The sequence below is a fragment of the Argopecten irradians genome, chromosome 10 (assembly GCF_041381155.1).
Source record: "Argopecten irradians isolate NY chromosome 10, Ai_NY, whole genome shotgun sequence".
NCBI classification, from domain to species: Eukaryota; Metazoa; Mollusca; class Bivalvia; order Pectinida; family Pectinidae; genus Argopecten; species Argopecten irradians.
Genome location: NC_091143.1, coordinates 12,042,851 through 12,057,459, shown reverse-complemented (window position 1 = coordinate 12,057,459; position 14,609 = coordinate 12,042,851). Strand labels below are relative to the sequence as shown.

Below are 14,609 nucleotides of genomic sequence, written 5' to 3'. Positions count from 1 at the left end.
ATTTCTTCATAATTATGTAATTTCAATACTTACTTGACTTCAAAACGAAAGTTGGTTATAGTAAGTTTCAGAAAAATATGAAACTAAAAGCAAGATGACTGTAGTCTGTTTCTGAAAAAAAAAAGATATAAAAAGGCGTACCCCTCGGCCATTTACCCGCCCCCCGTGCCCTCATTATGGAAAATACGGTATTTCAACTATACCTAAGGATATGAAAACTTAATTAATTAAGCTATCGTGTCCATATTTTCTTGAGATCATAGACATATCTTAAGTTCATAGCCAGCAAGAGAAAACATGATCAAAGAAACCTTTTAAGAAATCAAAAGATGAATAAACATGATTCAAGAAATGTATAAACAAATCCAAAGACCCTCTGAGCACCTTTTTTTCTGTTCAAAAGCATTTTTTTCCTATGAAGGAGCACACTCTTAAATATGAAAGAGGCCAAGTGGTTCAAAAACAACATTCACAGTATAAGAAAATGATCCCCTCAATTGGCTTGTTTAATAATACAGTAAAACCTGCCTTAGTGGCCACCTCTGTATCAAGTCCACCTGCTTCATAAGACCACTTTTCTAGGGTCCAAATTTATCGATTACAATATAAATCATTTAACCTGAATATAAAGTCCACCAGCTCAATAAGAACTCTTTTATCTAGGAATCTAAACAACCAATTACAACACAATCCAACCTGTGTATAAAGACCACCTGGTTTTAACGACCATTTTTCTTCTGCCTGTTGGGTGGTCTTTATAGACAGACTACAATGGTTGTAAAATAAACACAGATTTCAAATTTATTTAAATGAATTTTTAACACACATTGACACGATGCATTTTAAAACAGAATAGAATTACCTGGTAGTCATTCAGAAATATACACCATATATGAATCCACAAAACAAACTCTTGAATCTTATACAAGAACTACTGTAACAATGGCTCATAGAGGCTCTAAAGCAATATACATGTCCATTGTTAACGCTCATTTAACACTGTTCAATAGCACCATCAAAAGAGTAAAAACATAATTATCTTTTATAATCACGACGATAAGAATGGTCTCGATATAGATTATTAGTTTCCATAATGTGTTAATGTTTAATAAAATTTGTGCGTCGGGCAGAAAATCAATGAAACATCCACACGCCACTTAGGGATAAAATCACTACGTAGATTTGCTCATCGTAAGCAAAATCAAAATTTGTAACGGCAATATATTAATAAATGAATTTTTTCCTCGTCACATTGTGCTTTGTGCTGTGGCAGAAAATCTTTAAATGCTTATAAATGTCACTGAAAATAATTCATATTTTAATGTTTTTATACTGCAACCATTCTTTTTATACTGTATTTGATGTTGACAAGCCTTTTCCTAATGTATTTTATACCAACAAGCCTTTCATAAAAATGATGTATTTTATGTCGACCCTTTCTTAATGTATTTTATTTCGACCCTTTCATAACATATATTATGTCAACCCTTTGATAATGTATTTCATGTCAACCCTTTGATAATGTATTTTATGTTAACCCTTTGATAATGTATTTTATGTTAACCCTTTGATAATGTATTTTATGTTAACCCTTTGATAATGTATTTCATGTCAACCCTTTGATAATGTATTTTATGTTAACCCTTTCAAAATGTATTTTATGCCATCCCTTTCATGATGTATTATATGTCGACCCTTTCAAAATGTATTTTATGCCATCCCTTTCATGATGTATTATATGTCGACCATTTCATAATGTATTTTATGTCAACCCTTTCATAATGTATTTTATTTTGACCATTTCACAATGTATTTTTATGTCAACCCTTTAATAATGTTATTTTGACCATTTCACAATGTATTTTTATGTCAACCCTTTCATAATGTATTTTATTTTGACCATTTCACAATGTATTTTTATGTCAACCCTTTTATAATGTATTTTATTTTGACCATTTCACAATGTATTTTTATGTCAACCCTTTAATAATGTATTTTGTGTCAACCCTTTCAAAATGTATTTTATGTTGACCGTTTCATAATGGGTTTTTATGTTGACCCTTTCATTATGTATTTTATATTGTCCCATTCATAATGTATTTTTATGTCGACCCTTTCATAAGGTATTTCACATAAGGATCATCAACCTGGCCTTTCATACTTTATTTTATACATTTTTTAATGTAATTTAAATGACAGACCATTTCATGTACATTATACAGAGTGAGATTGAAATATCACTTGAAAGGTATATATAGATATTGTTTATTTCAATGATTATTTGTCATATGCAATTTCACAATACGTAATTTAAACCTTTGTCTGGTAATAACTCCAAAGTGCAAAGAATAAGGACTAGATATCAGGATTATCTATCAATGGATACTGTGTAAACACAAATTGAGATGCTATATTGGAATCTAGAATTACAATCTGCTTTGATCCACTGTGATAAAGGTCGACTCCCCATAGGCTGGGGTCGTGAAAGGTCATGAATCATGATAGAACATTGGGTAAGGTATAGCTGGACCGATCAGCAGTGTCGCAAGGAAAGAGAGTGTCGCAAGCAACGTCTGTCACCGACTGACACCGCACTGCATTTTCCTGTCTATATTTAGATACCAAAGCTACGGAGATATCATAAATCAAGGGGGACAGCCAATTCTCAAGGACAAAGAGAAATGGTTACCGTGGTTACACGACAATCAAGCAATTCAAAACAGGAAACAGACCTAAAAACCATAAATCTCCTACTTTTTTTCACCTGAAATCAATCTTCAATTGAAACATACACGTTTGTTTTGCCAATCAAAGAAGTAAAAGTCATAACAATAGTTTTAATCAAACTTAAATATGAGAGAATAGAAACAATACAATTGAAAACTTTGGTCTTTTCATCAATTGAAATATACACCTTTGATTTGCCAATCAAAACAGGACCTAAAATCATTTTTCAATTGAAATATACATGTACTTTCGTTTTGCCAATCAAATCAGTAAAAGTCATAATGTTGGTTTTAATCAAACTCAGCTATGAGAGAATTGAAACGATGAAAATGTAAACAATGTTCTTTTTGTAAAGTGGCTCTATTTAACATGACTAAATATTAACTGGTAATAACTGCATAAGATTTTCTGAAATCAAATTCTATTATTGCTATGCATTTTGAATACCTGAGCTATGTTGGAACTTGCATGGATTATAAGTCTGTCAAGGCCCTGTTAAGCCTATTGTCAAATGTATAGATTTGTTTCAGGTTTTCCATCAAATATTTATAATGCTATAAAAGGAAAATCTATATTAAAAGCAATGAAATCATATTTTCTGACCTGTTAATGGATATATATAGTTCAGACTGATACCTAAAACTTCCTCCGCAAGTAGCAGTGATTTTCATGCTCAATACTTTCCTGGGGCCATTTACCTTTTCAATTCAGCAAAATAATACATGGTATATATGTTGCATGGATCACATCAAGAAGCCCAGCAAGCAAGTTATGTACATGTAGGATTGAACATGAATAAAGATCACCAATATATCAGATTCACATTTTGATTGAAAATTGTTGTTTTATCAAAATTAATTTTAAAATATCACTTGGTACAAAGTCTGTAACAAGTACACATTTAAGAATACAAACATCATAATTTGTTGTATTTATTTACATGTAACTAAATACAATTTCACAGAAAATTGGCTAAATATTGTTCATGAGGGGACAGAAAATGCTGCATCGCCTAGAATATATAGAGGGGTTCAATGTTATAAAGGGTAGAAGGGGGCAGTTATATTAATTGTGCCCCCCCCTCTCCATTTGTAAAACTCTCCTATTATTCTAAGAAGATGGGTCTAGGGACATTATTGCTTGACTTACGCCTTGTAATGATAAAGATTTCACAAATGAAATAAGCACTGATTCCAGGGTGCCATTCGCCCAAGACCCATACCAACTTATCATATCAACGTTAATCAGTTGATCAAGCATGCTCACTCCACATTTATTGTAATAATACAAAATCAATGTATAGCACCACACAATCCTTTAGCCAAATTCTCTAAAGATAATGATTGATTTGCTACCTTAAGGCGGCCCGATTATCTGCTGAAACTCTGGCCAACAAAAGGTTAAACTGCCTCAAGAGCCACAGGTCCTCAAGCATATGAGAGGTAATTAGGTTTTGTGCCTAACCCGTACCAAGCCAGCAGAAAAGAGTCAAATCTCCGTAAGAGATTTCTCTACCGGTATAAGGTCGGTTGACATCCGGCCAAGCAAAGCTGTGTCGTCTTTCTCCTGGGAAATTCTACAGCGTGCACAATTATCAGAAACAAATGCGGATTTCAGTACCATATACAATTTGTCAGATATTTTTTCATTGTGAAAATGAAACATACAGGAAAATATTTATATAGGTGTTTTCTGAACAACTTTGATCATATTTATAGAAATTAATAAGAAAGACCTAGCAGGCAATTGCAACCAATGTGTTTCACTTAAATCAAACTTGGAATAAAGGAAAGGTGTTATATTCTATACTTAAAAGTGTTTTCTCTCTCAAAATAGTATTTGTATTCATTTTGATTGTTGATTACTGAATAAGTTTAATTAACATACTATTAACAGCTAGTATCATTTAAGGATGGGCTAAAAGTAGATGGTGGAGGAAAGACGGAGTACCCAGAGAAATACCACAGAACAGCAGTCGATCAGTACCTGCATGGCAACTGCCCAACATGGGAATCGAACATGGCACCCAGAGGTGGAGCGCTTTGGTAAGATTGTCTACAAAGCTCTGCCATATATATAGACCATAGATTCCATAGGAATATAGTTTAATACTTATATTTACATCATTAACTCATTTTTGGTGTCTTAGCATTAACATTTATAAAGTTAGGCCTGAAAAGTCGTTTATCAACGACAATTTAATCCGCAAGATGGGACATCCATTTTGACTGTAATCAGTTGACGTTATTATGTCAACATTAGTGATGTCATAATAGTCACGTTTTGGGTGTCATTTATACCCACCCCACCCATAGACTTCACTTTGCCTTTATATAGTTTATAGTAGGAGTAGAAAGTGAATGTAAATATTGAACATATTATTCAAAATTACAAGCTACAGAAGTCTGGTTTTCATGTTGAAGGAAAGTAATGGAGATTGAAACTATTATTAAATTCAGACTTCAAAACATATGCCATTAAAGTTGACAGACACAATTTGTATTCCATGTAGCTATATAAATGTTCACCTTTTCTATGAAGACATGAGTATCTTCTTTTTTTTCTCTCTTAGAAAGTATATCAAAAGCAAGTTTTACTATGTAACATTGAAAATCATTCATGTGCCCTTTCACAAAACGACAGATCAGTGATGATCAACTACCTTTCAAAAGCAAACTTCATGCCTAGTGACCATCCAAATAACAAATAAAAAATGTGTATACACACATACCAAACTGTGTTGAAATTAACCATTTGTAACCAAAAGGAAGTGGTCATATGAAACAGTTGGTCTTTATAAAGAGGTGGTTGCTGCCAGGCTGGCTTTATAGAATATAATTAACACCTCAATTTGGCCAATAATTATATACATATCCTCTCTAAAAGATTGACATATATACTGCCAAAAAGTTCTAACATAAACATTGCATAATAGTCGATCTGACAACAGTATATTATGTATATTGATTCTGTACTGAGGCCACAGGGCGACAACATATGTTCTGGCTAATGAAACATAAGTATATAGGGATATGTATCAAAGGAATTATTACACACACCAGAACATGACAGTACAGTCCATAATTTAAAACATTTAATTCACATAATAATCCAAAAGATAACTTAAAATGAAAATAACAGCACCCTAACTTTTACTACCCAAAATATTTTCAACCTGATTGCACAATAAACAGGTATACCTACTAGATGGTGAAAATTCAGAAAATTGTTCAATACGTCGATTTTGCGATAACAAATCAATAGGGTGGGGGATATACAATGTAGGGAGCGAGGGCTGAAGAAAGGGGAGTTAAGGTTTACTGACAAATAAGCTTAATTTCTCAAGCATGCATGAAAAAGACTAGAAACAGAAATTACCTATATACCAATTGGAAACCAATCTCATAAATCTGAAGGAGTGTATTTAACCTTCAAGTGTATGTCAGATGCCTGAACCGCCCAAATATAATTAGCCATGATCTCGAATCGGCTCAATACTTCAACACATGTGAAAGAATCTGTTGTTGAAACATTATTGTTACATGTATATAGCCTAACAGAAAACTTTGGCACACTTCCCTTTGTTTATTCAATGGTACAGTGAACTTATTTAAACGGCAAATTATTTTCACGATTTCAGCTCTTTCTCACAGTGATTTAGACTATTTTGGTTCTACATTATCTTTGTCTGTTATCTTTTCGGGGTGATTAATTTTCGCGAGTTAATATAGTCATGAAATTTTTAAAAAATTAAATCGCACAAAAAATTAAGGAAACTATGTGACTACACAATAATAATTATCATTTCCATAGAACTTTTGATCAAGTGATTTGACCATACATAAACGATAAGTATATTGATCATACTTATTTTAACCATATATACGATAAACTATAAGCACATTCATCATACATTCACATTCATCAAGTAGATATGACCATGAGCAAGTCATGAATAAAATATAGACAAGATGATCCACATATGATGGTTTGATATAAACACACTTAATGCTTAGTGATAATCCTGTTTATACAACAAAGCTCAGTCCACAATGCTACATTTTACAATATCATCTTTTTATTTTTTTGTTTTTTAACTAATGCAGAGATTTCAAAGAAGTCTAAGTTGATTAAAAAATGTCATTTTGAAGGTTCAAAAATGTGTCTCTTATAAGAAATATGTTGTACTTCATTACATTACAATAATTAGCAGATGATTTAATTATTAACTCCCATGAAATATATATAGACATCATACGGTACAATTATTTCCCCTTCAAAAGCTAGTTAAAGGGACCTGTAAGGATAGGTCATGGTATTCATGTTAAACTCTCTTTTAAAGAATGGTGTCCATTTTTTTTTCATTTTTTTTTTTTTTTTTTTTTGACAAAATAGCTCTTTTCATGCAATTACCAGTACCTATAGATTCGAAATGAAAAATTGATGAATAGAAAATTCTATACTCATTTGGACACATGAACCAAATGGCAATATCTCTATCTAATATCTATAGTGTATAAAACATACTAATTTTCTAATTAATTTTGAAACAGGTGATTTCAATCAGATTGGGAAGTACCTTAATGAAAGTTACATTGCTACAATATTGCTGCAACTACAGCATGTGCCAGATGCCTTATACTTTTGCAAGGGGAAGCTTTTAAATAGTGTGTTCATGACAGACAACACCTACAAATGTATGTCCAGGTTTTTTTGGGTTTTTTTTAATGGCCCTTACTAATTTGTAAGCGATGATATGAAATGGCAGTGTTAATTTCAATAGCATTTCATCATTATGTTTAATATGATGCTAGTCAGCATGCGAAAGTTCTCTCTTCACTTGAAATAAACAGCCGTTTCATCAACACTAATGAGCACTCCGTGCGTTTTGTTGCCAACAACTTCAGTGCTTAGTGCTATTTAACATTTCCATATGCTCACCTGTTACAACTCCACAGGTGAAACAGTTTATCCTATGGTACCTGAAGGAAAGCTATATGCCCTGCCGTGTGTATACATATACATTTTTCATCCACAACATTCATTGCCGATGTTCACTACTACAGAAGCTGAAACATGTGTATACTCAAACGTAAACACGAGAAAGTTCACAGAGGTCACACGTGTAAGCCTTAGTACACCTGTGTAGTGGTCATTGTTCATTGTCCATACCTAATACGTGTTGTCTTGACCACTGACCACCACAATAAATAACACCCACATACCTATATCTTCGTTTAATAAACCGAACAATCTATCATTGACTAGGAAACAGCGGGGGCGTGAGCGCCATTTTGAAACAGGAAAGAAACAAGCAGACGAGAAAAATCAAAATATTTACCAATGAAATCGACCATTTTGGCGCGTAACAACTCCGATATCCGTTCGATTTGTCGCGTGCGGAACAACATGAAATCGTTACGCATGACTTAATCCCGCCATTGTATGATCTACTAACTAGTCACTGAAATAAAACTTTGCTGACTTAGATTTCCGATCGATATGCATTTTCAACACGCACATCATATTTTCAATAGTTTTAATCAATTAGCCGTACACTTACCTGTTTTTCTGTGTCCTTGCTGGCTTTCAATGCAGCCGGCGTGAGTACTCGATCACAGTAGCTTCCCTCCAACAGGGCTACACCAGATGGACGAACAGCAGTTTCACTCTCGAAGTAAAACAATAAATTCTGATAAAGTATAAAATATCGGAGTTGCCATTTTCCAGTGTCCGAACTTTTCTTGTGAAGATAGCCAGCAATGGTATTTTCCCGTCTCGATTTCGACGCCAGGTAAAGAAGCTGGTTTTCATTGAAGCGGATCGCTTTCTGCATGATGGCTATTTCGTGATGGCGAACTCATGAAATCTGAAAGCAGTGTATAAAATGTTACTATATAGGCCTAAAAATGATGCGCGTGACTTAACAAACATTCTGGTCCAGTGGCTATACCTGAACGGTGCGATATTTCCTGATAGATATTTATCTTCCATGAAGCAACCTTTCAGTGTGTGCATACGTTGTGTAACACGCTTTCTCACTGATGCGGCGAACAGCGAGCTAAATTTATTCGTAGTTCCGTTCAAGTGAGAAGAGAACAAAATTTATAGCTATCATTAGTATCATTAGCCATGCTGGTCATATTTCAATATGATGTTAAATATCTTTATCAAATTTTGCTAATTGGATCTACTGAATGCTTTATTAAATCAGAAATTAGTAAGTTAACCCAAAACGTAATTAGCAACTCGATCACGTGATTACGTTACATCATTAGAGCATGCAGCTACCAAAATCTATGCAAATTTCTCACCAAAATATTTTAAAGAAAAAATCTCAATTAAAGAAGAGCTTTTTTATTTACAAATACGTGCTTCATGTTAACTTGATTCTACTATTGGCACTATACAAAAACACAAATAAATTATATGACCAATATGGAAATCCTGTGTTTATTTTCTTTCCATAGTAACTATAAGAGATTGTAATCTAGTTTCCATTTAAGCGAGGAAATGGCAGAAAACGCGGTAACGTTCCGTGCGAAGGCAAATTCCCACCAGACGGACCTGGTACTAATTAAAGATATGCAATTATCAGTCTGTGACATCATCGGCCGCCTTTCAAACAAATCTTCATTGCGCGTGCATCTCTTTTTGCGCGATCTTTTAACCCGTGCTAATGTTCTGCACGCTATCGTTTACAAAAAAAAAAAAAAAAAAGTGAGAAAAATAAAGTTATTATTCAAAAAAGGTCATGTTCGAACGAAAAAAAAATGTTAGGAGAATGTTGATATTAATATAGGTATTATATATACGTACCTTTCTCACGCGGCGAAATTTGTCTTACATCGCTAATCCCTGATAATATATTAGTAGCTATTCCGATATCTCACCACTCTACATATTAATTTATGCAGAGGTTCCATTTCTACCCACTGGTAGTCCGTGTTCAAAGTTTTTATATTTCCAAATAAAAACAAAGTGGATTATCCTTAAAACAATGCAACATACACACCTTCACACTATGTTCAAAAATACCACAACAATATTTCCATAAAAGTAGAGTTTTTAACGCATTCCGTATTGGAAATAGCCGGCAAATGAAGGTATGCTAAGTATCTTTGCGCGTTGTTCTGTAGTAAAACCAATTCATGTTTTTTTTCTTGGTTATTCTATATAACAATACAAAAGAACATTTGTTTCTTCCAAATCCACACAAAGAAATGTAATAATAATGTCTTGACAGTAAAAAATTAAATCGTAACCGCTTCTTATGGCGCAGTTTGTTTTCACCAAGGTAGGTTTGCCGCTAATACTTGCAGTTCGCTTGTCCATGGACCGAGCTATGCAATGGCATTCTGCCGCGCCAACCGTGTGTTGAAGCACAGTACGGCTACTGTCGTTTGCCGTGTACATATATTATCAATTTTGTCACCTGCCGTTCTGGTCGATGTCGGGGCTATGTATAGTAGTAGGGTATAAGGGCTAGTAGATCAGAACATGCTCGTCTTACGTATTATCCAATGTCGTCAACTACGACTAGTTGTGAAATGCCAGTCTTAATACTCTGTAACTGTTAATCGTAAGTATTACAGCGGCTGATCAGTTGTCGCGCGTCATTATCATCTTATTCGTGTATATTTAAGTAGGTAAAACAGGTATATATATAGGCAATACGGTCGCCTGCTGTCGCCAGTCTCACATATATATCTACAAATCTGGTGCACACGGACCGCCGGTGGTATCAACTCCTTTCAAGTCTACACGGCAAATACATTCTAGTATACGGCGGACATGAAATCATTGATATGAATTAACGTATCCAATTAGGTTCTGCAATAGTTTTGACGATTCCGGTGGGATTCGAACCCGGGCTACGGAGAAATAATCCAAAGATTGGGTCAATACTGGCCATTGCTCCTCTCGCGAGGATGATAAATATCACGAATTATCAATTATCTCTCATATTTCGGGTCACGTGCGTCGGCTTAGGTGTGAGGATAACACTGGTGTCCAAGGTAACACAAAGTGGCCCAGTGAATCAACACTAATATAATTTGGTAATAATAGTTTGAGCTCAATATCATTCAATTTATTCAGCAGAGTCACTTAGAGTCTATTGGATCCCTTTGACCTCTCGCGAAACAATGATATAGATACTCGGCAGATACTTCGGAAACCAATTGTGTTTCCAGTACTACTTCCAGTTGTACTACATAACCCCATGTTGTGACAGATTGAAAGCCAGACTCGGGAAATAAGTCATCAGCTTCATACGTTCGAGGTATTCGACAAATTAAGGCGAACAATTTCATTGCGTAAAATTGCTGAAAGCCTTTGTTCGGGAACAACTGGAATTATGAATGTGTTTGTATCACGATAGAACGCAATGTTTCATACAGCAGATCGCTGACAGACATATCTGATTAGAGTTTATATGGTTTTGTGCTTAAGGTGAAAATAAAACGCTCCTGAATATATTCTATGGAGAAGCCTTATTTGGAAATTAATCGAGACACGTCTAGGATCTCTCAATGTACTGTAATCCCATGTCACATACTATTTTGGAATGATCGTGTCTCATGGTATGGTTATGTCGTATCACGGTATGGTCATGTCACACCATGATATGTCATGTCGCATCATGGTATGGTCACGTCGTATCATGGTATGGTCATGTCTTATCATGGTATGGTCATTAGATATCGTGGTATGTCATGTCGTATCATGGTATGGTCATGTCGTATCATGGTATGGTAATGTCGTATCATGGTATGGTCATGTCACACCATGGTATGTCATGTCGTATCATGGTATGGTCATGTCTTATCATGGTATGGTCATGGTATGGTCATAAGATATCATGGTATGGTCATAAGATATCATGGTATGGTCATGTCGTTTCATGGTATGGTCATGTCATGGTATGGTAATGTTGTATCATGGTATGGTCATGTCATATAATGGTATGCTCATGCGTATCATGGTATGGTCATTTCGTATTATGGTATGGTCATGTCGTATCACCATATGATCATGTCATAATACGGTATAGTCGCGTCATATCACGGTATGGTCGCTTCGTTTCACGATATGGTAATGTCGTATCAAGGTATGTTCATGTCGTATCATGGTATGGTCATATCGTATCATGGTATGGTCATATCGTATGATGGTATGCTCATGTCGTATCAGGGTATGGTCACGTCGTATCACGGTATTGTCGTGTCATGGTATGTATCATGTTATGGTAATGTCGTATCATGTTATGGTCATGTCGTGTCACGATATGGTCATGTCGTATCAGGGTATGGTCACGTCGTATCACGGTATTGTCGTGTCATGGTATGTATCATGTTATGGTAATGTCATGTATCATGTTATGGTCATGTCGTGTCACGGTATGGTCATGTCGTGTAACTGCAAAATGCATTATGTACTGAGTATGGAAACCAAAACGACTCAAAACTCAAAACAATTTTCACCTCATTAAAGGCTCGAATGCGTTGTCATGGTCCATTTATATTAAATAATCCTAAGTAGGCGTTGCCGATTTTGGTTTGCTTCGAAAGTGGTCATCAGCGCTATCATTCGAACATTTTGTCTCCATCTCGTTGAGTGCCGTCGTCGCGAAGCGTTACTTGACCGCCATCTTGTTGCTAATAACGTTAGGGGCAAAGAACGATAACTCTATCGTCCAAACCTGATACGATTTCTACTAATCTGATACGACTATATCTTGGATATCACGTGACGTCATTATAACTAATAGGAATGCAAGATGCTTGTCTGAAGCGGGATAAGGTCATTTATCATGGTATGGCGATGTCGTATCATGGTAAGATCATAAATCATTGTATGGTCATGTATCATTGTATGGTCATGTCGTATCACGGTATGGTCATGTCGTATCACGGTATGGTCATGTCGTATCACGGTATGGTCATGTATCATGGTATGGTCATGTCGTATCAGTATGGTCATGTATCATTGTATGGTCATGTCGTATCACGGTATGGTCATGTCGTATCACGGTATGGTCATATGTCGTGTCATGGTATTGTCATGTATCATGGTATGGTCATGTCGTATCAGTATGGTCATGTATAATTGTATGGTCATGTAGTATCACGGTAAGGTCATGTGGTATCACGGTATGGTCATGTAGTATCACGGTATGGTCATGTATCATTGTATGGTCATGTCGTATCACGGTTATGGTCATGTCGTATCACGGTATGGTCATGTCGTATCACGGTATGGTCATGTCGTGTCATGGTATGGTCATGTCGTGTCATGGTATGGTCATGTCGTGTCACGGTATGGTCATGTCGTGTAACTGCAAAATGCATTATGTACTGAGTATGGAAACCAAAACGACTCAAAACTTAAAACAATTTTCACCTCATTAAAGGCTCGAATGCGTTGTCATGGTCCATTTCTATTAAATAATCCTAAGTAGGCGTTGCCGATTTTGGTTTGCTTTGAAAGTGGTCATCAGCGCTATCATTCGAACATTTTGTCTCCATCTCGTTGAGTGCCGTCGTCGCGAAGCGTTACTTGACCGCCATCTTGTTGCTAATAACGTTAGGGGCAAAGAACGATAACTCTATCGTCCAAACCTGATACGATTTCTACTAATCTGATACGACTATATCTTGGATATCACGTGACGTCATTATAACTAATAGGAATACAAGATGCTTGTCTGAAGCGGGATAAGGTCATTTATCATGGTATGGCGATGTCGTATCATGGTAAGATCATAAATCATTGTATGGTCATGTATCATTGCATGGTCATGTCGTATCACGGTATGGTCATGTCGTATCACGGTATGGTCATGTCGTGTCATGGTATGGCGATGTCGTATCATGGTAAGATCATAAATCATTGTATGGTCATGTATCATGGTTTGGTCATGTCGCGTACCACGGTATGGTCATGTCGTGTCATTGTATGGTCATGTCGTGTCATTGTATGGTCATGTCGTGTCATTGTATGGTCATGTCGTGTCATTGTATGGTCATGTCGTATCACGGTATGGTTATGTCGTATCACGGTATGGTCATGTCGTATCACGGTATGGTCATGTCGTATCACGGTATGGTCATGTCGTATCACGGTATGGTCATGTCGTATCATTGTATGGTCATGTATCATTGTATGGTCATGTCGTATCATTGTATGGTCATGTCGTATCACGGTATGGTCATGTCGTATCACGGTATGGTCATGTCGTATCATTGTATGGTCATGTCGTATCATTGTATGGTCATGTCGTATCACGGTATGGTCATGTCGTATCACGGTATGGTCATGTCGTATCACGGTATGGTCATGTCGTATCACGGTATGGCCATGTCGTACGTATCACGGTATGGTCATGTCGTATCACGGTATGGCCATGTCGTATACGTATCACGTCGTATGTAGTATGGTCATGTCGTATCACGGTATGGCCATGTCGTACGTATCACGGTATGGTCATGTATCATTGTTTGGTCATGTCGTACCACGGTATGGTCATGTCGTATCATGGTATGGTCATGTCGTATCACGGTATGGTCATGTCGTGTCACGGTATGGTCATGTCGTATCACGGTATGGTCATGTCGTATCACGGTATGGCCATGTCGTACGTATCACGGTATGGTCATGTCGTATCACGGTATGGCCATGTCGTACGTATCACGGTATGGTCATGTCGTATCACGGTATGGCCATGTCGTACGTATCACGGTATGGTCATGTATCATTGTTTGGTCATGTCGTACCACGGTATGGTCATGTCGTATCATTGTATGGTCATGGCGTATCATTGTATGGTCATGTCGTACCACGGTATGGTCATGTCGTATCATGGTTTGGTCATGTCGTGT

The 14,609-nt window shown here is 36.1% G+C and overlaps 1 protein-coding gene across 1 annotated transcript in view; it reads right to left on the bottom strand.

Annotated features, from left to right (window-relative positions):
- LOC138332536 (ras-specific guanine nucleotide-releasing factor 1-like) overlaps window positions 1-10,307 on the bottom strand; it is a 208,050-nt gene extending 197,743 nt beyond the window's left edge. The window contains exons 1-2 of the mRNA XM_069280541.1: window positions 9,547-10,307; window positions 8,291-8,596 (exon numbers count right to left, since the gene is read on the bottom strand). Coding sequence (XP_069136642.1) covers window positions 8,291-8,563 — 273 coding nt within the window. The 5' untranslated portion in view covers window positions 8,564-8,596; window positions 9,547-10,307. The remainder of the gene's footprint in view (window positions 1-8,290; window positions 8,597-9,546) is intronic.
- Window positions 10,308-14,609: the final 4,302 nt, after the last annotated feature.